The 22,179-nt window shown below is 40.6% G+C and overlaps 1 protein-coding gene across 28 annotated transcripts in view; it reads left to right on the top strand.

The window, feature by feature from the left end:
* Nucleotides 1-18,877, top strand: part of camk2g2 (calcium/calmodulin-dependent protein kinase (CaM kinase) II gamma 2) — a 95,254-nt gene extending 76,377 nt beyond the window's left edge. For 4 of the 28 annotated variants that reach the window (XM_049601377.1, XM_049601376.1, XM_049601374.1 and 1 more), the window contains 5 exons: nt 4,459-4,504; nt 8,341-8,416; nt 8,665-8,759; nt 10,079-10,330; nt 14,374-18,877. In XM_049601377.1, coding sequence (XP_049457334.1) covers nt 4,459-4,504; nt 8,341-8,416; nt 8,665-8,759; nt 10,079-10,311 — 450 coding nt within the window. In that variant the 3' untranslated portion in view covers nt 10,312-10,330; nt 14,374-18,877. Of the gene's footprint in view, nt 1-15; nt 97-2,868; nt 2,914-4,458; nt 4,514-6,511; nt 6,611-6,994; nt 7,121-8,340; nt 8,417-8,664; nt 8,760-10,078; nt 10,331-14,373 lie in introns of all 28 variants that reach the window. The other 24 variants (XM_049601351.1, XM_049601347.1, XM_049601357.1 and 21 more) reach the window with 18 other exon arrangements.
* Nucleotides 18,878-22,179: the final 3,302 nt, after the last annotated feature.

Below are 22,179 nucleotides of genomic sequence, written 5' to 3'. Positions count from 1 at the left end.
GTTTCTTTGCCCCAGTCGCAGGGAACCAACAGTAAAAACAGTGTAGTAAGCAGCAGCAGCACCAAAGACAGCAGCATGTCATCTTCAGCACCAATGGTACCTCATCTCTATTTGGTTTCTCTCACATTGCTTTTTTTTTTACAGCATCATTTCATTGTTCCCACCTTTTTAATGTTAAGTTCTGTCTCCTCATCTTTTCGTGTCTCACCCCATGTTAAGTGAAATCTTCTCCTGTACTTTGTCCTCTCTCTCGTCCTTCATCCTCTGCCTCTTTGCTTCTGTTTTGAACACAAACTGTGATGTTGGAAGGGGATTTGATGACTTTAAAATTGAACGACTGGTTTGTGCCTTCGAGTGTCTCCCCTGGCTCGTGTTTTACCCAGACCTCCTGTGGACACACTCCTATATATATTTACACAGTGCACTACACTGACAGGTAGACAAATGACTTTCATTTTGCGGTACAACAGCAGACACTTCAATCAAGTTCTGCTCAGCCACATTCTGGTGACTCCTTGTTGATGGTTTGCCTTTTAAGAAAAACAGGTTTATGGCAGTTTTCTTGGAAAGCAACAACAACAAAAAAGTTGAACCTGTACTGCATCAAAAGACGGCATTTTACAAATTGCTCTTGGATATGTGAATGTGAAGGACTTCTGGATGAAACAGGAGCTGGAGTAGACGGGTAACAGAGATCACAATTGTATGAGGATGCAGCCTGTGTTCATATGTATGATGGGATTGAGCTTTAACATAAAATAGAGCTTGAACAAGACAAATCAATGAAATCATTGAGATCTTTAAATCGAAATTAAGCTCTTACAGTAATGCCAGGGGTTTTAAAATATATTTGGTGGTTGTTAATCCAGCCTGATATGATAGCCAGAGATTATACTTATTACTAAATATATTTAACATAGTTCCAACAGTGAAAAGCAGGAATACTCAACTCACATTGCCCAGGGTCCACACAAAATGACAGGAAGCCAGGGGCCAGTTTATAAACAAACATTTATATTTAGTATATAGATAAATAGACCTCTGTCAGGGGGGTCCGTGGTGATGCATTTTTATGCGCTCTTGCACTTTATTTATATTCAAAGTACAAAAAAATCCCCCCAAATTCCCAGTGAGAATCAATTCATTTTCATTGGTGAATCAGAAAATGGTTGGTGGGCGACCCTGCACCCCATCGTACAAGGGCTGTATGTTGAGTATCACTGCTTTTAAGGAATAATTCAACATTTTGGGAAGATGACTTAGGTCTCACGTTAAGTACTGAGCTAGAGCAGGAAGCAGATTGGCTTAGCATTAAGACTGGAAGCAGGGAGAAACAGCTGGTCTGGCTGGCTCTGTCCAAATTCCCGACTGTTGTTAGTTTCACATTTTCTATTGTCTGGCAAATAGCATCATGTAAAGCAACAATGCCACAATGTGTTATACAAATCAAACAGACTTAATGTATTAATCACAAAGCTTCAGATTTACCATACAGACATAGCGGTGATGTTGTTCTTCTCATGCAGCACTCTGCAAGAAAGTACAAATACATGATGGACATTGTTTTCTACATAATGCCAGTGCTGAATTCTGCACACCAGATGTTAGTAAGCTGTCGATGCCAAACTATCAAAATTGTAAAAACTGAGGCAAAGCATTGAGCTAAGTTTGGTCAGAAATTTCCAGGCTAGATTCCCCCATAATCCCATGTGTCATTGAAGGGGCTGGATGTTCTAAGGTTGTTGTTTCTGGATGTTGGGTCCAGTGGTGATAGGGATCAAGAGACTGACTGACTGACATACTGACTAAACCAGTATATCGTGGGTTTGTTTGCCAAACAATGCAGTACTTGGGGTTACTTGAATTTGCTTTGTGCTGAATGTTTCTGAGGCAGGGTCAAGGTTGGGGATGAGGAGTGGTCACACCAACACACAGTCATCATGCTTAATGGTAGGCTGTGATGGGGACAAATTCACGTGGGTCATAACTCAAAAGTGTTTGTGACATGCAGGTAATAGCTAGTGTGCATTTACTAGCTTAGCATTAAACCCAATAGCATTTTTCAAACTATTCTACTTAGGCGAGAACATCTTTAGAATTGGGACAGCGACACTTGGAAAACACAAAAAAGTCAATACTGTGGCCTCAGTTTACAACTTTATGTCTTTATGCTGAATGGCTGACACATTACAGTAAACAGGCCTTCATCAGACCGGACGATGATTGCTTCTGCTTTATAGAAAGAGGAAGATGGCACTCTTGGGGCACTCATATGGAGGCTTGTTACCAAAGCAGAAGTAATAAAATGGTCTTTTCTGTGTTTTTTGAGTGTTGCAACCTTAGATCATCATTGCATCAGTGCTGGTTTTAAGATGCTTTTGTAATTATTAGGCACTATATTGGATATACCAGAGTTGTAACTTCCATTTGGATATTGAAGCAAACTGCATTTCAAAACTGTTGAATAACCTCCAGGTGACATAAACGTGCACTCACACTTACATGCACACACAGCCACGTAACAGAAACCCTCGTCCTCTGCCATGGCCCTGGCTGGTGAATATGTGTTTCGCTGTGTTCACGGCTGTTTTCATGCTTTTCGGAGACTCTAAATGATCCTATTCCTGGGAACACACTGACACTGAGCACCCTGACATCTACAGCCATCAGTTGAATCACCACAAATGCTCCACAGCCTCTGTACTGTAGCTCCCGTGCTTTTGTTTTGGTGTGCGCACATGCGTCTGTTTTATGTGTTTGTCGCCATTGAACTCGTTGGTATTCCCTGGCATCTTCTCCGGTGCTCATCTCCCCCACCCACCCCCATCCCCTCCCTGCATGGTAAAGTGTCTCCTACCTCCCCCCCAGGAAGCCCAGACAACTGTTGTACACAACCCAGCTGATGGCACCAAGGTAAGCCCCTCCTTTTCCCACCTCTAGCCACCAGCCACCACTAACACACACACACAGGTAACTCGTGGAGGATTTTCTCTAAATACACTCAATACATCGCTGTCAGCTATAACGACTCTACGCTTCATTGTGCACCTAATGTGAGCTGGCTTCTGTCAGCGTGTTTCATTATTTCTCTTCCTGTTTACCAGAAGGGATTTCACAGGAGAGTCGGATCCTGTGAACTCCCCAAATCTGGAAACAGATCAGCACAGCTCCTGCTTGTTGTGAGACATGCTCACGTTTTAATGAATGTGAAGGTGGACTATTATGGAGCCACTGGAATAAATGTTTCAGTGTTTTATTATAATCAATTAATACATTAAAAATACTGCACTGCTTATCCATTCATTTAAAGATATAGTAAGAAAATAGAATATTAAATGGCAAGTTTAGTATGTTTTTTTCTTAACTTTGAGTTTATTAATGCACAATTTTAAATGCAAATGTAATAAATTAAAAATACCTTTTAAAGTTAGTCAGTGCAGACTTTTTTGGTTCTTACGTATCGTCACCTAATTTTGACTGATTTGGCTGTTTGTCTCGACTTTCACAACTTAAACTTTCCTGACATTTAAGTTACTGCAAAGCGAGCGTATGATGTGATTGATGTTGAGCTGCATCAGATAGATCCTGATGCAACTCTTCACGTTGTCAGTGAAGTTACTAGATGATGGTTTAAACAAATATATGGCCTTTAATGTGTGATGTGGTGCCACTGCTCCATCACACATTTGGCTTTCTAAGCTTAAAAACCTGCCATTATTTTTCGAAAGAATTTAACAATTCTTATGACACAAGCAGAAGTATTCCCAGTTTTGGGTGAGGTGCCTCCACTGTAAAACACTCCAGAAAACCCTGAATTGATTATGATTAAACACTGCACAATTATCGAATTACTTAGGTGGTACCATCAGGATCCATACAGCATCACCACGCCAAATTTATATAAAAGAGAAAATCCTACACGTACTGTGTTTAACAGCAGCACTATCACATTAATCTTCAAACACCTGTATCAGAGACTTTACTAAAATAGGCACCAACTGCCATGCTGCTTGCGCTGCTACGTTGGTGTACAAGCTTGCAAAACACTAGTGTCACTAGATATTCAAATGCCAGTGCTGTTTCACAGTTTTCTTTACATTGACACTTTTCTGACTTGCTTCCTCTCAAGCAGCACTGACACACTAACACGCACTCGCACACTCCTCCCTGTCAAAAAATTAGTCACACCATTTTAAATTCCTCACACACTTTGCTGCTCATATATGTGTGGCTCTCTGCGCTTCCCCTCGCTGCTGTCCTGGCTGGTTTGTGCTCCTGGGAGGGAGTCATTCACCCGTCCATCTGTCCATCAGGTTGTCTGTATGTCCGTATGGTCCAGAGCTTCCCAACCCTGTCTCACTTACACATTAAAAAATAATTTGTCTTGCTATTTCTCTTCTCCCTCCGTCCATCTACCTCTCTTTCCACCTCTGTCTTTCCACCCTCTCTGTCTGACAGGGCTCCACAGAGAGCTGTAATAACACAGAAGAGGAGGAGATGAAAGGTAGGAAAGGTACTTGTCCAACTTTCACCTACTCTGCATGCCTCTCTGTTCACTTGATGACTTAAGTTTTGTCACTGTGTAGAACTCAGAGAAATAATAATTCACTTTATATTTGAGGTAATGCATGTCTACTGGGCAGAGGTTTCAGGCAGCTGTCAGCTCAGCTTCAGTCAAGGTCGTGGAGGCTTGGAGATCCACTAGGTTTAGTAGCTGAAAAAAAGACAGATGCCTTTGAGCATCACAGGAAAGACAAATATGACATGAAGAGTTGGATGTAAACATTGTGCATGTATGGGGACTGATGACAGTGCTGCTATCTTGTTTACTGCTGTCTCCAGCTACATGCTGTTCAGTTGCACCAGAGCAAAACTCTTTGCCTCATTGTCACCGCTGGTGTGCGTGAGTGTGTGCATGCCAGCATCACACGCCACTTAAGCCTTTAATCAGTTGTCTTCAGCTCGGTGATGACCCTATAAATGTTTTCAGGTGAATGAAGTAGGACAGAGCTAACTCCAGGAAAGAGTTAATCCAGTTAGTTAAGGCAGCTTTGTGTGGGTTTACCAGCACTCGATCTTATAGTGGCTCATCACTAACATGCAATCAGGAGCCTGTTGTCCTCTGTGTTTCTCTCAAGTTGAATGCACTTATTTTAAGTTGCTTTGGATGAACGCATCTGCTACATGTAATATAATTTCTGTTGTCTACTCTGAAATACAAACACTGTCAGGATGCATCAGCAGAGTGTAGGTTGCCCTCTAACACAAAATCACAAGGTCAACAAAGGACAGGACACTAAGATGAGGCAATGAAAGTCTCATACTTTGTATCTGCATACCAACTACTCTGTGGCTTACAAGTTTCTCTGCAGCCTTCTGCACCAGCTGATAGTGAGTTTGACTATTTGAGGAACGTAATAACTGCTACGTTGTAAATTTTTAGTTTCACATTAAACTCCTGACTTTGATCAGTTGCACCATCTCTATTTACGCCACAGCATATAGAAGTCAACCAAACAGTGTTGCAAAGAGGGACGTTACATCTATGTTTCATCTGCAGTGTTCAGTTCTCCTAAAGAAAATCAAGCAATGCAAGCGGCAGAGTGTAAGAGGTAGTAGCCTGTTGGTTACACAGTGGAGGAAGAGGTACATCAAGTGGTTATAAACTAATGTTAACAAAACAAATTATTTCTTGTACCCCTATTTCAGTTTTGTTGAGTCACAACTTAGTGGAACTTATGAATATTTTATATGGTAATATTTTGCATCTCTGTTCTGTGGAATCAAACCTGAGTGTGCATTTAGGTTTTAAATAATATCAAAAGTTTGTTGTCTGCTGGTGCAACAGGCTGCCGATCTCCATGTGGCTACAAGAGGTTTGCTTGTCCAACTTATTTGTTTCTGGATATCTGGTGTCTGGATCAGATTTGACTACTTGTGTTCGCAGCAAGTTTCCAACTCACTGCTTTCCATATCAGTGTGGCGTCGTCTTCTTCGTGATTTACAATTCCATGGAAAGTTTAAAAAGTGAACAAAAAAGTTTTGATAATTTGAAGCAAATATCTAATCTCAGATCTGCTCAAATATGGAGATTTGCTGCTTTTTTGTATTTATGTCAACGACATTGAATACTTGGGACTTTGCTCAGACAAGACAAGCAATTTGAAGATGTCTCATCGGGCTGTGGGAACTTGTAATTAGGGCTGAAAATAATGATTATTCTAATGATTGATTAATCTGATGATTGTTTTCTTGATAAACAGTTTTGTCAGGGAAAAAAAAGAAGACTGCCTGTTATAATTTCCCACAGCTGGAGGAGATGTTTGTAAATGTCTTGTTGACACTCAGTTCAGTAGTGACAGAAAAGCGGTGACAGTAGGCAGTAAGTAGTAGCTGCTACTACCAATTTTTTGATTATTCAGCTATTTTAGGAATTTTACAAAGTATAAGCATTTGATTGAATTAAAATTATCCTCAGACTTTATTTGTGTTTGTCTTATGATGGGGGCAGTGGCTGCCTCTGAGTCTGCTGGTACAGACAGTGGAGTGTTAAGCGAGTGCAGCACTACTGAGGAACAGACCCAGACCCTGTCTCCTCACTGCCCCACCTGTAAGTCTGCAGCAGTTTATGTGATTCAGCTCTTAGCTCTGACCTTTGTGTCCTGACCTTTCCTCAACAAACAAATCTATACTACAAGCAAAACAAGACATGTTGCTGTCAAAAAGGCTTTTTATCTTCCACTCTTCACCAACTCACTTCCCCTCTGCCCTCTTGTGCTGCCATCTAGTGGCAGCCAGGCCTGACTGCAAGCTACTGCTCCCCCTCTAAACTTTCAGACATTTATCTATAACTGTGTCTGGAGTCTGATTTCCTACTTCTCTGCTTTTTTGCAGAACAATCAATGTTAAATACCATGTAAATAAATAAATTGATGTCGTCTCAGCTTTGCTAAATATGACTTTATTTTACTGGGATGACTGGACCGGCCTGCAGCTGGTCCCCTGCAGGAGGCTACTAGCAGCCCCAGTGTCCTTCAGACCAGTCCAGCTCAGAGCTCCCGTCCTGAACCAGAGTCCGCTCTGACACCTCCCACAGGCAGCAGCCGCAACCTGCTGCAGAGTAAGTGCCAGGTCGTGCAGTGCTTCTTCAAAGGCTCTTGTTCATAACGTCTGTTATGAGGTTTGAGGACTTATGAACACAGAGTTACATGCAGATGTGGAGGATTTGTGAGCTGGCTTTTCTGGCTCAACAGCTGCATGTTCAGTGTGTATGCATGCAGTTTGTGCTTTTCTAATGAGTTCATCCCACATTCTCTGAATTCCTTATGTATTTTAGTATTTATTGGCCTGCTCCCAAAGAATCTGGCTTTTTAAAGTTGACACACTGCAGCTGATTTTATTTGTGTGGGTTTGTATGTTTGCACAGTGAAAGATTTTTGGAGTTGTCACTTGAGAGTTGGTTTGTCTTCTCAACGATTTGTTGTTGTTGTTGATATCTCGAAAATTTGTTGTTGCACATACATCAGCCTGATTGAGCCATTTTCACTGGACATCAACAGATGGCTTCCTTCTAGGATGTTAGCAGCAAAAAAATCAATCTTAGTATGTGTCCTGTTTGTGGTGTAGTTTTCAGAAGTGTCTGTTTTTGAGGGGTAACTGAGCAGAATGACGTAAATAAATACCTCCAAAAAGTCAGATAACTTGCTCTACTGATCAGTAGAGATGTTCATGAATGGGAAAGGTTTTATTGCTTATTTGTCAATTCTTTTTTTTTTTTTTTAATAAAACCTGCACATGAAATACTTTTAATTGTATATTTGTTTAAGTAATTATGAGTGATTTTTGGACTTTTCTTAAACCTTAATTAAAATACAGCAAGTAATCAGGTAAGTACATGGCGGCACTGATAAGGTCACTAGCTTTTTATAAATAGCATCCTGAACACATAAAATAAGAAGAAAGTATAGGCAGAGGGCAGAGTCCTTGCAGAAAAGTACACTGCCATAAACTATGAAATGTGAAAAAATAATTTGTCCTTTGTTTTGTGAGACCAAAGAGTTAAGGATTCAGTGGACTCTTGAGCATCAATACTCTTGATGGTGTCTCTAACATGGCAAGTGGACAGTCTGTTTTGTTTTCTAAAGGGTGACTTCAAATGTCACTGTCATTATTACCAGAGGGCGGTGCCCATGTGATGAACTCATTTCAAATGTCAGAGGTTTCCAGTGAGTTTAGGGAGAGCATGGTGAGCGGTATTTGTATGTTCAGCTTCCAAATGTCTGACTGTTTTTAACCTCCTCTGGTTGTCTTCCCTCTCCTCCTTTCATTCTCTCTTCTCAGCTCGTAAACAGGAGATTATAAAGATGACAGAGCAGCTGATCGAAGCCATCAACAACGGGGATTTCGAGGCTTACACGTAAGTTTGCAAATGCAACTTAAAAAACACAAGTAATCTTTTAAGGGCTTTGTTTGAGGCTCAGTTTTTTATCACTTTTAACACACAGAAACTCTTAATTGATTTTCATTTAAATGCAAACACACCTTGATGTTGACATAGTTTTAAAAGTCATGTCATCTGATCTGCAGCATTTAGTCCTCCTCATTTTTCACAGCAGGATAAAGTCTTAAGCCAAAGTTTATTTCTGGTTGTGTTTCCTCTGACAGGAGAATCTGTGACCCTGGACTGACTTCCTTTGAGCCAGAGGCTCTTGGAAACCTGGTGGAGGGCATGGACTTTCACAAGTTCTACTTTGAGAACCGTAAGTTGCTCAGCCTTGATTATTTATGTAACATAATCTTTAATCAATTTACTGTAATGCTTGTTTGTTCTCTTTGAATATAGTGGACACACTGTAGTATGCCTTTGTTGACAAGAGTTCAGTCTAAAATTAGTGTTGTGCAATTATTTATCAAAGCAAAAAAAATGCATTTTCTAAAATCAGGATTTAAACAGATTATGGGCTGAAATACAGATTATTGAAAGTGTTGCAGTGGAAAGGAGCAGCCAGTGTCACCTGAGAGACAGACTGCAGTTTTGCCAAATTATAGTTGCCCTGTGTTTTCTTACATTAGATATGTTTTAATTCAGTGATTCTCACCAGAACCTGTTGGGTGTATCCCTGAGAATTAGGGATGCACGATAATCTCGGCACATCATCTATCGGCTGATAGTGGCTTTAAAATAAATTATCCGAATCGGGCCAACATGCTTGTAATGTGCAAGATGAATGAATATTACATACATTGAAAAGTATTGTATTTTATGTCTCCATCTGCTTGTTGGAGAATCGGAGTATTTCTGGCACCAACGACCAGTCAGTGGAATAGCATGTAAGCGTCTGCAGTACTGTGTCCTTGTGCACATGTCTGAATTAAAAACTAAATAAAGATATTAAATTTACCAATATAGAAGACTAAGAAAAAGAGCAGATATTCACATTTTAGAAGCTGGACCGAAAGACTGTGGGGCATTTTTGCTTGTAAAATAAAAAACAATTTAGTGGTCTGTTGGAACTGCTGTAGATAACTTGACTAATTGTTGAATTTGTCTGTTTATCCCTTCAAAAACTTTGATATAAATATATCAGATTGGCAGGAATATTTGCCTATTAAACTCTGCAGTGTGTCATCCTTTACAAATGTGTATTGTGCTGTTAAGAAAAGAACTTCGAGGTTCTAAAAAGACATCCCAGTGTTGGTGAAGATTCTCAGTCATCCAGGTCATGGTAATCTTAAATGCTAGATCGTAGGCAACTGGATTGTTTGCAAGTCCAGTTGCCTACGATCTAGCACTTACGCTAAATTTTGGTGGAAATGTGTGTAAAATGATGAGACATTTATAATTATTTATTTTTGTTGAAACATATTTTCATCAGATGCATGTATACATTCACTTACCCCTCAGTCTAATCTAATCTAATCTAATCTAATCTAATCTAACAGTTAGCTCTTCCTGCTGTTTGAAGCTGTCAACATATGTTGCCTATGGTAGCAGCTAAATGCTCTCAAATTGTTACTTGGCGCCACTTCGAAGGGTCCATCTACGAAACAGCTGAACTGCACCTTTCCATCCCCACAGTGCTGAGTAAAAACAGCAAGCCTGTCCACACCACCATCCTCAATCCCCACGTCCATCTGATTGGTGAGGATGCTGCCTGCATTGCCTACATCCGCCTGACGCAGTACATGGACAGCCAGGGCCGGCCGCGCTCCTGTCAGTCGGAGGAGACGCGCGTGTGGCACCGTCGCGATGCCAAATGGCTCAACGTGCACTTCCACTGTTCAGGAGCACCGGCTGCACCACTGCAGTGAACTGACAACCCAGGCCCAGGTAAGGTGACAAAGTCTCTCTGTGATGACAGTAGGAAGGCTGCAGTGGGAGAAGGAGGGAGAGAGATAAAGCAAGTGGGGGAGAGAAAGGGTGAGAAGGAACAAGAGGGAGCAGAGGCTAGGAAGGGAGAGAGAAGGAGGGGGAGATTGGGGGTGAAGGAAAGGAAGAAAAGGAGAGGAAGGTAGAGAGGGGGAAGAGGGAAAGGAAATGAAGGAGAGGAAGTTAGGGAGGGATGGCAGAGGAAAAGGAAGCTAGGAAGGTAGAGTGAAGGAGAGGGAGGAGAAGCAAAGGAGAGGAAGTTAGGGCGGGAGAGTGGAGGAGAAGGAGAGGACTTGAGTGGGAGAGGCTAAGGTGAGAAAGTTAGGGAGAGGAAGGTAGAGAGAGGGGGAGTTAGGAGGAGAGGCAGGGGGAGAGGGAAAGGAAGCGAAGGAGTGGAAGTAAGAAGGTAAAGAGGAGGAGAGGGATAGGAAGTTAGGACGGGAGAGTGGAGGAGAAGGAGAGGACTTGAGGGGGAGAGGAAGGTAGAGAGAGGGGGCAGTTAGGAGGAAGGGGAGCTAGGAGGAGGGAGAGATAAGGGGGAGAGGGAAAGGAAGTGAAGGAGAGGAAGTGAGGAAGGTAGGGGGGAGGAGGAGAGGGAGGGGAAGCAAGGAGAGGAAGCTAGGAACGGAGAGAAGGAGAGGAAAAGGAAGAGGAGGGGGGTTGAGGAGGAGAGGGGGTAAGGGAGAGGAAGGTAGAGAGAAGGAGAGGAAGTTAGGGAGGTAGCAAGAGGGAAAGGAAGAGGAGGGGTTAGGAGGAGAGGAAGTCAGGAAGGTAGAGTGGGAAAGGAAGGGAAGGAGGGGAAGTTAGGAACGTAGGAGGGGAGGGAGGATGAGAGTGGGGTAAGGGAGAGGAAGCGCAGGAGAGGAAGGTAGAGAGAAGGAGAGGAAGCGAAGGAGAGAAGTAGGAAGGTAGTGAGGATGAGAGAGAGGAAGCTAAGGAGGGGGGCAAGGGAGAGGAAGAGGAGGGGGGAATTGGGAAGAGTGGAGGAGAGGAAGTCAGGAAGGTAGAGAAGGAGGGGGAGAGTGGGGGTGAGGGAAAGGAAGCGAAGGTAGAGAGGGAAAGGGAAAAGAGGAGGAGGCGTTAGGAAGAGAGAGCGGAGGAGAGGGGAAGGGAGGGAGGATGAGAGTGGGTTAAGGGAGAGGAAGCAAAGGAGAGGACGGTAGAGGGAAGGAATAGAGTGAAGGAGAGGAAGTTTGGAGGGGGGCGGATGAGAGAGGAAGTGAAGAATTTAGGAAGGTAGAGAGGGGGGTTAGGAGGATAGGGAGAGAAGAAGAGGGGAAGGGAAGCAAAGGAGAAGTTACGAAGGGAGAGAGGAAGACGAGAGGGAAGAGGGAGGGGGAGAGTGGGGGTGAGGGAAAGGAAAAAAGGAGAGGAAGGGGGAGAGGAAGGGAAGTGGTTAGGAATAGAATGGAGGAGAGGGTGAGAAGAATAGGAAGTAAAGAGAGAGAAAGTCAGAGGTAGAGGAGGAGGGGAAGGTAGAGAGAAGAAGAGGAAGTTAGGAGGGTAGCGAGAGGGAAAGGAAGAGGAGGGGAGCAGTTAGGAATAGAGTGGAGGAGAGGAAGAGAGGGAGGGGGAGAAGGGGGGTTAGGAATAGAGTAGAGAAGAGGAAGGTAGAGAGAGGGAGGGGGAGTAAGTTAGGAAGGGAGAAGGGGGAAGTCGGGGGTAGGGAAGGGAAGCGAAGGAGAGAAAGGCAGGAAGGGGGAAAGGAAGAAGAGGAGGGGGGAGCAAAGGAGAGAAAGCTAGGAAAGGGGGGGTTAGGAAGACAGAAGGTAAGTGAAGGAGAGAAAGTTAGGAAGGGGGAGAGGAAGTCAGGAAGGCAGAGGAGGAGAGGGGGTGGAGAGTGGGGGTGAGGGAAAGGAAGCAAAGGAGAGGAAGGTAGAGAGAGGGAAAGGAGGAGGGGTGTCAGGAAGAGAGAGTGGAGGACAGGGAGAGGAAGTCAGGAAGGTAGGAAGGTAGAGGGGAGGAGAGGGAAGGAAGGTAGAGAGGAGGAGAGGGAAGGAGAGGGAGAGGAAGATAGGAAGGAAGAGAGGAGGGGGGAGAAGGAAGAGAGCAGAGCATCTATTTTAGACAACACAATGGTAAACTTGATGATGAATGACATTAATTGTATGTTGTAACTGTAATGATGTATTACATTTTAATGACATGAATCAATGACTGATTATTATTATTTAACAGCATGATATACTGTGACCTGTATCTGTCATACTACTGTATTATGACATTGACTCTTTATTGGCAGACTATACTATGAAATATTCTTAATGGCACACCATGACTTTCTTGTATTTTCAGTGGTCTACTTTTATGACATTCTACGAAATACTTACGATGCATGAAATTTTTATGGTATAATATGACTTATTTGTTTTTAACAGCATACTATGACTTATTTTTATTGGCATACAGTACCATGACTCTTTATTTTTATTTTTATGGCATACTTGGACTTTTTTTTTTATATATTTAATGGTAAACTATTATGACTGTTATTAAGTATCACATTTTTAAGGCATAATATACTATGACTTTAAGTTACTTTTCTATGGCAGATTTGTGACAACTTCATTCTGACATTGTAAACAACATTTTTCATTACATACTACAAATTTTTAGGACATTTGACTTTTCTAATAGAAATATTTATGACAATTATACTGACATTTAAATGGCACTATCGTTGTTTTTTTTTTGTTTTTTTTTAAAAAGAGACTACATTTTTATTGCTGACTTTTTTATGCCATACTAAGACTTTTTTTTTAAATGACAAATATTTTATGTTGCTGTTAGGGCCGTAACGGTACATGTGTTTGTGTCGAACCGTTCGGTACACGACCGTGTACTGAATTATTGGGCGCAGGATATTATTTTATTTTGTTTTATTTTAATTCCGTTTTTGCGAGCCGAACCATTTAAAATATCTAGTTCCCCGACAGACATAATTGAGTGACGGACCGAGTCCCGTAAATCTCCGCTTTCACTTTGTGCAGCGCATTCTTGCATTTTGACAACATGGCAAGTGAGCCTGACGAACCTGAAGACCCAGCCGCAAACCTTAAGTCCTCCGTTTGGGAACACTTTGGTTTCAGGGTAAAATACGAAGATGGAAATAAACAAGTTGACAAGACAAAAGCAGTGTGCCGACACTGCAGAACAGCGGTCGGGTATGTACTTGGAAACACGTCTAACATGCTAACGCATCTAAACCGACACCACCCGAGTTTGAATGTTAACCGGCACGACTAGAAAAAGCAATCTGGTGCAAACTACGATATCGTCGTCGTTTAAAAAGAAAGAGCGTTTCCCTGACCATCGCGCTAAAGAAATAATCAACGCCATTGGAGTTGAGTAAAATTGTTTAAGCTGCACTTTAGATATAAGCACGTTTTGTTTACTGCACTTTAACAAAGTGGGAAAGCTAAGTAAGTTCCTAGTAAAACTGAATCTGAGCAGGCTTTAAAGCTGACCAGCTGCACTACACTTTTTATTTTAATTGAGTAAAACTGTTTAAGCAGAAATGTATATTCATTCAAAAAATGTTTTAAAAAAACAGCAGGATTTTATTTTTCACTTTTATATTTCTATTTTCATTCAAACAATGTGAAAAAGCAGGATTTTATATATATTTGTTTCATTCAAAAATTGTGTAAAAAGAGTTAACTGCTGTGGTGGTATGTTTTAATAAGGTTACCAATAAGTAAAAGATATTTAATAGTTGTCTATTTTTTTCATTACTGTACTGAAAAAAATCCGAACTGTGATTTGTGTACCGAGGTACGTACCGAACCGTGATTTTTGTGTACCGTTACACCCCTAGTTGCTGTCTTATTCTTAATGTATTTAAGCTTTAATAGCATAAATAAAATTCTTGTCACCTCTATTGAACTTAAGGCAGACTTATCAGAGAGCAATATTTTAAAACCCGAACATCTAAAAACATAAACCATCTGCACTGAGGCAAAGTGACAGCGTTCACACTAACCTTTGGATTCTTCTCTCTGCAGCTTTGCCTGAACTCTAAAGCTGTTTGGAGCATTTATCCTCCGTGGTCGGATTGGTGCCTGGATCCTGGCCGGGAAGAGGCTGCTTGGAAAGTTGTAAAAACACAAAAGTGGGGAAAATACATCATAAATTAAAAAGAAAAAACAAACAAACAAAAAAAATGCATATTTCAAAAGCTTGACTGAATGACCGACCACACCGACCAACACCAATCCAGTCCTACCCTAGCTAGGTGATTTTGGGGCCCGGCTGACGTCAGCCGCCTCTTGCAGATGGTGCATGTTTCTGGTGGCGACACAGGGTGATGCTGTCCTGGTTCTCGTCTCCCATGGCCTTTATTTCCCTGTCTTTGTTTTGTCTGCTGTCTGGAAAAGTATTAAACATGTTAAAAATATATATTTAACAGAAAAACACTTCACACACACAGTGAATAGAACTGGGGAGGAAAAATGTGATTTCTTTTTGTTGTTGTCTTGAGAGAGCAGCAGAAGGTCTACTTTAGCAGAAGATTGTTTTACAGTTACAGGTATATGTGGGTTGGGTTTATGGGAACGGAGCAAATAATATCTACGTAATATCAGAGTTTAACAAGTGTCAGGTCTGAGCATCTGCACACACACAATGTTTCAAAGGGGTTTAGGGATCGTGATTGGTTACTGAAGGGACCTTTATTTTTATTTGTGTTTTTGTATTATGTGTTACAAGCCGTTTTTACCTGAATGATGTATTTTAAAGTATTTTGTGTTGAAAAAGGATCATTTTTAATCAAAAGGGGGATTTTATTTAATAGAACTGTGTATAAATAGATATTTATATAGGAGAAAAGGGGAAACATGATTTACTTTCAGGGTGTAGGGAGGAGAGTTCAGCATGAGCGGGTGATTTTTTTTTTTTTTTTTTCTGCTTTGAGGTCCCGAGTTGTAAATACAGAACACACACCATGCATGCACACACACACACTCGCACACTCAAGGTCCCTGTGCTCCAGCCTGTCGGGTTGAGCCTCTTGAGCTTTAGACATGACAAACATCTAGGCCAGCTCATCCTGAAGTTGCAGAAGGCCTCCACCTGTCTGCCCTGCAGTGTTTGAACACTGAGAGGCACTGTCGCTCACAGTAAAGCTCCTCACGTCTCTGAAGTACCTAATCGAAGCTCGGACGCTCTCTCACGCCAACCTCTTCCTTTTCTTTTATCTGTTTGTGTGTATTTTTGACGTGAAGCATGAATATTGAACTGTCTAATGGCCTGTACTGTTTTTGCACAGACACTTACGACTCGATGCTGTTGTGTTCGCTCTTTATGAGGGAGTGAACCTTTCTGCAACTTCAGGTTACGCTCGCCAAATCCCTTCCCGTCCACCCTACCTCTGCCCCTCCTACTTCCATCATTCCTGCCTCTTATACTCGCCCCATTACTGTCCTAGTAGCTCCACGCCGTGTGATGATGATGATGATGATGATGATGTCACCCTTATGCCTGTCTCTTGTTCTGATTGTGTTCTTAAAATTTGTATGTCGTCCTTCTTGGCTTGCTGTACTTCTGTGTGAAGTCCTGGCACTATTAAAAAAGCATGTTAAAAAGGGAATGCAGCCGAGGTGTTGGACCAAAAAAAAAAAGAAAAAAAAAAGGCATGATGGGAAGAGGGCTATGCCGGCTGGAGGGCTGTGGGACCTTCGCTGATGGCAATCAATGTACTTGGTCCCTTTGTCACAGTTTCTGTTGTAAGTGTCGTAGTCGTTAGTGTTTTGATGTTTTTATCAATCGTTTTAGCCAGAACTATAAAAAATGAGGGGTTGAAATGATCTGAGGCTGAGACTGCCACAACCCTGTTTTTGTACCGTCCCCGTTCCCCCTCACACACTGATCAACACACACTGAATGCTGACTAAAACACACACTTGTTTCTAATAATATTGGAACTCACAGCGTCATATAAGCACACGAGATTCTCCCTTTAAAGAGGACGAAACATATCTGTGTCAGTGGTTAAACTTCGCAGCACTGTTTTTTCACTGTGTCGTAAAAACTTTGTGAGTGTGTGTGACTTTGTACCAGCGGAGGGGTGTCCCGTCTCTGTGCTACGCTGCTCCATAGTAACTCATGCTCTACTTAGGGTGTTGCTGGTGGTCATGACGACGCTTCAGATCATCACATAAGGTGTCTACGTACGTGCACTGACGCAGTCCAACAGATTTTTAAAAAACGTGACTCATGTGAGACCCGTCCTACTGTATCAACCGCCTGTGCTTCTCTCTGAGTGCTGTGACATATCTGACATGCCATGAAAACTGTGTCCCCCACACACACACACGTACACTTTTGCACCACAACGACGATGCGTTGTAAAACCATTACTGAAACTATGTGATGTTTTTTATGGCTCTAAGTAGATCTGTTTGTGCTGTGGGCACCGGCCCAGTTGTCTGTTGATGCCACCGATCTGACAAGATGCTTTTCTTTCATTGTGTATTTTCGCAGTCATGGGGATGTTTCAGTGGAAAGAGTTAAACTTTACAGGTGAGCTTAAAGAAAGGGGAACTGATCTGGGGGAACAACTAGCTGCAGTCAGTTTGCCGAAGTATTTGGACAGCTGGATCAAGTTGAAATTTGCATTTTTGATCGATTGATATGAAGCCACAATATTCCTTCACAGCAGATTTAACACACAAAGCACAGGTGTAAAGAGTGACATAAATAAATGCTGCATCTCCTTAAGTTGTGCCAGCTCCACCGTCCTGGTATCGCTCTCTAGAATGGCTTTCTGGGACACTCAAGGGACAGTTCACCCAACAATGAAAAAGGCACATCTTCCCTCTTAATTGTAGTACTGTTTATTAATCTGGATTGTTTTGGTGTGAGCTGTTGAGTGTTGGAAATATCAGCTGTAGAGATGTCTGCCCTCTCAGCTTGTGCTCAAAGCGTCAAAAAAACATCTGAAAAACTCAACTTCAATGTGTCTTTCCAGAAATCATGACCCAGTTACTCAAGATAATCCACAGACCTTGTTGTGAGCTGTTTCATGCGGGAGCTATTTTCTTTCTACCAAACTACACCTGCCAACTGTATCACTGCGCAGTAGGAAGTAGAAAGAAAATAGTTCCTACATGATACTGCTGACAACAAAATGTGTGCATTATCTTAAGTAACCAGGTCATAGTTAATGCAAGGAGGCATTGCTGTTGAGATTTTCAAATGTATTTTTTGGCGCTCTGAGCACCACATGCTGAGTGACATCTAGTTATTTCAAACATGTAAGTAGCAAATAAATAAAATAATCATACAGTAGTAGACAGACATTTGAAAAATAAGGTTACTAAAGGAAGCATGAAAACTGCAAACAACAATGATTTGACTTACATTTTCAAGAAGGAGTGGGAGGAAGTACAAACTTATTTATTCCCACCTCTTCTCCATAAATTAATAGTCAATTATATAGCTCCATCAGCATAAAGCTGTACAATAATTAATTATCCTAGACCTATTCCAATATATTAAATTAGTTACCAATAATATGTCTTACGGCAAGATATAAGACAATTATAAAAATTCTACGTATGGCGGATATCTCCAAATTCAGCAACTCACACCAGAACAATCTAGATCGATAAACCGCACTACAGGTAAGAGGACCTTTTTTTTTTATTTTGGGGTGAACTGTCCCTTTAATGGAACAGAGCCATATTTTGTGTTACTGGTTACACCTGTGCTTTTCTCTCCATGACAGTAGGGTCAGAGTTGACAGTAGAATCGGCAGCTGGTGCAGCGAGCACACACACAGCACTACAGTGACCTCCCTGCTTCAGCTCAAGTGTCATTGAGATCCATTGTGACGCAACAGATTGCATTTTAACAAGACAGGGTATCGACTTCTAAGTCTCACTGATGTAAATAGGAAACGTGACCAAATATAAACTTACCTTTACACTGAGTAGCTTCAGGCTGGGCGCAGCTGCTGCCTACAAGAGAATCAGACATCACAGTAGGTAACGTAACTTGCTGTCTGTGGTTTTGCTTCATATAAATAGTTTTGCGAACGTGCGCAAAACTGATAAACTCCATAGTTAAAATACTTTGGCAAATGTCTTAATACGTGTTAGATTACAAACAGAACCTGACTGAAGTGAGGGGAAGAAACATGTTGGACAAAGGATTAAAAACCACAATCTTTAACGGCAACAATATATATGCAGTTCTACAAATGGAAGAAATATGCATGTCTACTTTCTGGTAATTTTTCACTGTTTACTTGATAAAGAAATGGAAATCTATGTTACTTGCATCCTCGAGGTTATGAAACGGCTCCGTCTGAGATATCCAAACCAAGTGATGTTATCTCACAGTAAAAAGCATAAGCGATTAGCAGAAGCCTTAGCTTGTATGTAAGTAAATTTATTGCATTGTAACCTTGTACTAAAGGGGCTACATGTGTCTATACTCTTTGAGTTTCATTTGGATGCTGGATTTTTTTGCATGACCATACAGTTAATAAACATACATTAAAAACTATCAAGTGTTTGTTTGGATGGTTGTTCTTCATAGCTCTGTTATTACTGGACAATAAGAGTATTTAATAAAACATAGCATTTCAATGTTGGTGTCTGTTTCTCTCATGTTGCAGATTAAAAGATTAGTTATATGCAGCTTTTTTTTATTAGAAAAAGCACATACTTAAAGTCTATAACTGTATGTGTGCCATGTCATCTATCAACTTTCAAAGGTGTAATATATGTATGTTTATATATATAGCCTGTAAATATCTAAATATGTTAAAAAAATGACTGCAAGTGAACTGAAATCCAGAACAGCTATTTAAGGTTTTGTTTTAAACGTTTTAAGACAACACTGGAAAACTGTTTTTGATGATTTTGCATACATTTGTTTTATGTGATATTTTAACAGTATTTTAAGAATATACTTATTGATATGATTTAATTTTAGCTAGGGTTCCCACACATTTTCTTGGAAAATTTTTAAAAACTTTTCCATGACTTGTCAAGGACCTATAATAAAATTTCCATGATCATTAACCTATATGTACACGAACAGAACTGTATAGTGTACTTTCCTCCTAAAGATAATTACTGTATGAAAATTAAATCACCTTTTTTAATCTGAAATAGCTGGCATGAGGGGAAACGGGACTGATCGTACTACCAGTGTTGTCTTAATGCATTCGATTATACATTTATTTCTGGATGCGAGTCGGTCAAATAATGCTGCATTGTATGTAGACAGGGTTTGAATACCACCATGGCTATTTTTCAGGGATGGAAGGGTACTTTACACATGCACACTCATACATCTGAGAAACAATTAAAATGCTAATGCACTGTGGACAGGCAGTGGTTTCATTAGAGATAAACCACAGGGAGAAAATGAGGCAATGTTTGTGATATTAAAACGTTACTTGTTAACACATATTACAGCTACTTTACACCAACAGCTACAGAAATAAATCTGTTATGTTACATTAAGTTATCCATGGAAGATCACTGCTACAATTCATTCCTTTAAATACACACTAAAAATACATGATTTTTCAAAAAACTTAAGGATTTTACTAATAACCTGACTTAAATGAAATTTAGAATGAAACTTGATGTTTTTCCATGACTGTGGGAACCCTGTTCATTCCTTGACCCAGTTCTACTGAGAAAAAACATTCCTAATGTGAGAGGAAAAAATAATACCCATTTTGAAATGTTAGTTTAACCCTTTTTTTCCCCCAAAAACATGGGGAAAAAAAGGTAATAAGCAACTTGGAAAGGCATGTCCTGCAAATTGCAAGAAAATAAAAGATTCAGAAAATAAGAGTTATATAAATAAATAAATAAATAAATAAATAAGATAAAGGAAAACATGTCCAGAAAACTTATTTTCAGGTAATTTTCTTGTACTTTTTTTTTTTTACAAAACTTTTTATGCTACTTTTTAATTAAATTTTTTTTATCATTATTATTTTTTCTTCCCAATTTCAGGTATTTTACTTGTAGCTTGTTTTTGCTTATTTTGAGATGTTTTTCTTGTGTCGTTTTTTCCTACTGTTTTTGCTACCTTTTACATTTTGTTTACAAATTTAGGGGTATTTTTCATATACTTGTTTTTACTAATTTTCAGGTATTTTTCCTGTACTTTTTATTTTTTTATTTGCTAACTTTCACGTATTTTTGTAGTACTTGTTTTTACCATTCTTTAGATATTTTCCCTGTATTTTTTTTTTTTTTTTTACTTTTTTGTTTTGACAATTTTCAGATATTTTTCTTGTATTTTCTTTTTTTTTTTGCTAGTTTTCAGGTATATTTTTTTGTATTTTTCACTTTTTTTGCTAAATGGTATTTTTCTTGTTCCTTTGTACTTTTGCTACTTTTCAGGTATTTTTCTTGTACTTTTGACTAATTTCTTTTCGAGTTGCTCAGCGACTTCTTCCCATGTTTTTCACCGAATTCAAGACAATTATCTGAGGATTCAAAGGGTTAAAGGGAAGGTTGTCCGTCTTACAGTAATTCACACAGCCTAATATCTGCTGTTCTATTTGTTTTAACTGCAGTACTGACAGTCACCTGTAGGTGGCGCCAAAGACCAGACAAAGCCACCAATATGCTGCACAGACGTCACAAGACAAGCGGCATCTTTACAAACATGTAGTGAACATTAACAAGAGCAAAAGCAGTTTTTCTGGCATAAAACCAACAAGTGCTCATGTGTGCAGTCAAACAGTTTTGCATCCTGTAAACATTTCTCCTGCTCACACTGGCAATTAAAAGATCATTTCTAAAGCAATTCCAAAGGAAGTGATGAAGGCAAAATACACACTGTTTATTCCATCTTGTGGATGGCTCAGTGCATGAGTGAAGTATACTCTCAATCAAAACAGAGATTATATTCCCTTCCATCTCTCTTCCCCTCCTTTCTATTGGTGTTTCACTTCCTTGTTTTTTGGCCAATAGGCTTGCACATTGGAGCAGTCGCCCCCTCACTCAGCTCGTGACTGTAACATAACTCAGGTGTGTAAGATAGAGCAAACAGTGACTGATAAAGACCTGAGTCACAACATGTTGATCTTTTAATCTATACTGTCATGTGAAATAAAGTCATTTTAATTTTTGCACAAACTCTACAGTGTGATTGAGACTCATGCAGTGAGCCTGTCACAAGATGGAATAAACACAGTGCACCTCAAGTATCCAAAGAGTGTATGTGACTTTTACTAAGACAGAGCAGTGCTTCTACTCCTTTGTCTCAGCAGTGCCTGTGTTTTGCAAAAAATAAAATCTAAAGTTGACCTGGTTGTCCTCTAAAAGTAGCACAGAATACTTTGTTCTGAAAAGGTCTTTGTCTCTGGGAAGGATGAGGACTGTGATTGTGTCTCGTGTTGGGAAGAGATATTTTAACAACCGGTGTGAAGAGGAGTGACAGCAGCAAGTGAAACTGTTAGTGTCTAGGGTTATGAACACGAGTATTTTAAGACAAACCTGAAAAGATTGCGTTTCTTTAGCTTCTGGGGTGAGGGTGTGAAGATGTGTTTCCATACCTCTGATTCATGCTGATATCTTTCCTCAGTCACTCAGGCAGGGCAGGGTATGTTCCCCTGTGTTGGCTCACAGCAGGCAGCCATGTTGGATATGATGTATAGAGATGAAATATTCCTTGTCAAATATAAGCTCCTCACAGATCCTGTTCATGTCCCCATCTGCACATCTGTCTGTCTGAGGCCCTGCAGAGCCTCACAGGTGTTCTCACTCACTCTGATTAGAGCGCTGCTCAGCAACACTGGGACTCCATCAGTGTCTCAAACTGCTTGTACTTAG

This window comes from Epinephelus fuscoguttatus, linkage group LG16 (genome assembly GCF_011397635.1).
Source record: "Epinephelus fuscoguttatus linkage group LG16, E.fuscoguttatus.final_Chr_v1".
NCBI lineage: Eukaryota > Metazoa > Chordata > Actinopteri > Perciformes > Serranidae > Epinephelus > Epinephelus fuscoguttatus.
Note: the sequence above shows the minus strand (reverse complement) of the source record. Positions and strands in the feature narration are given on the sequence as shown.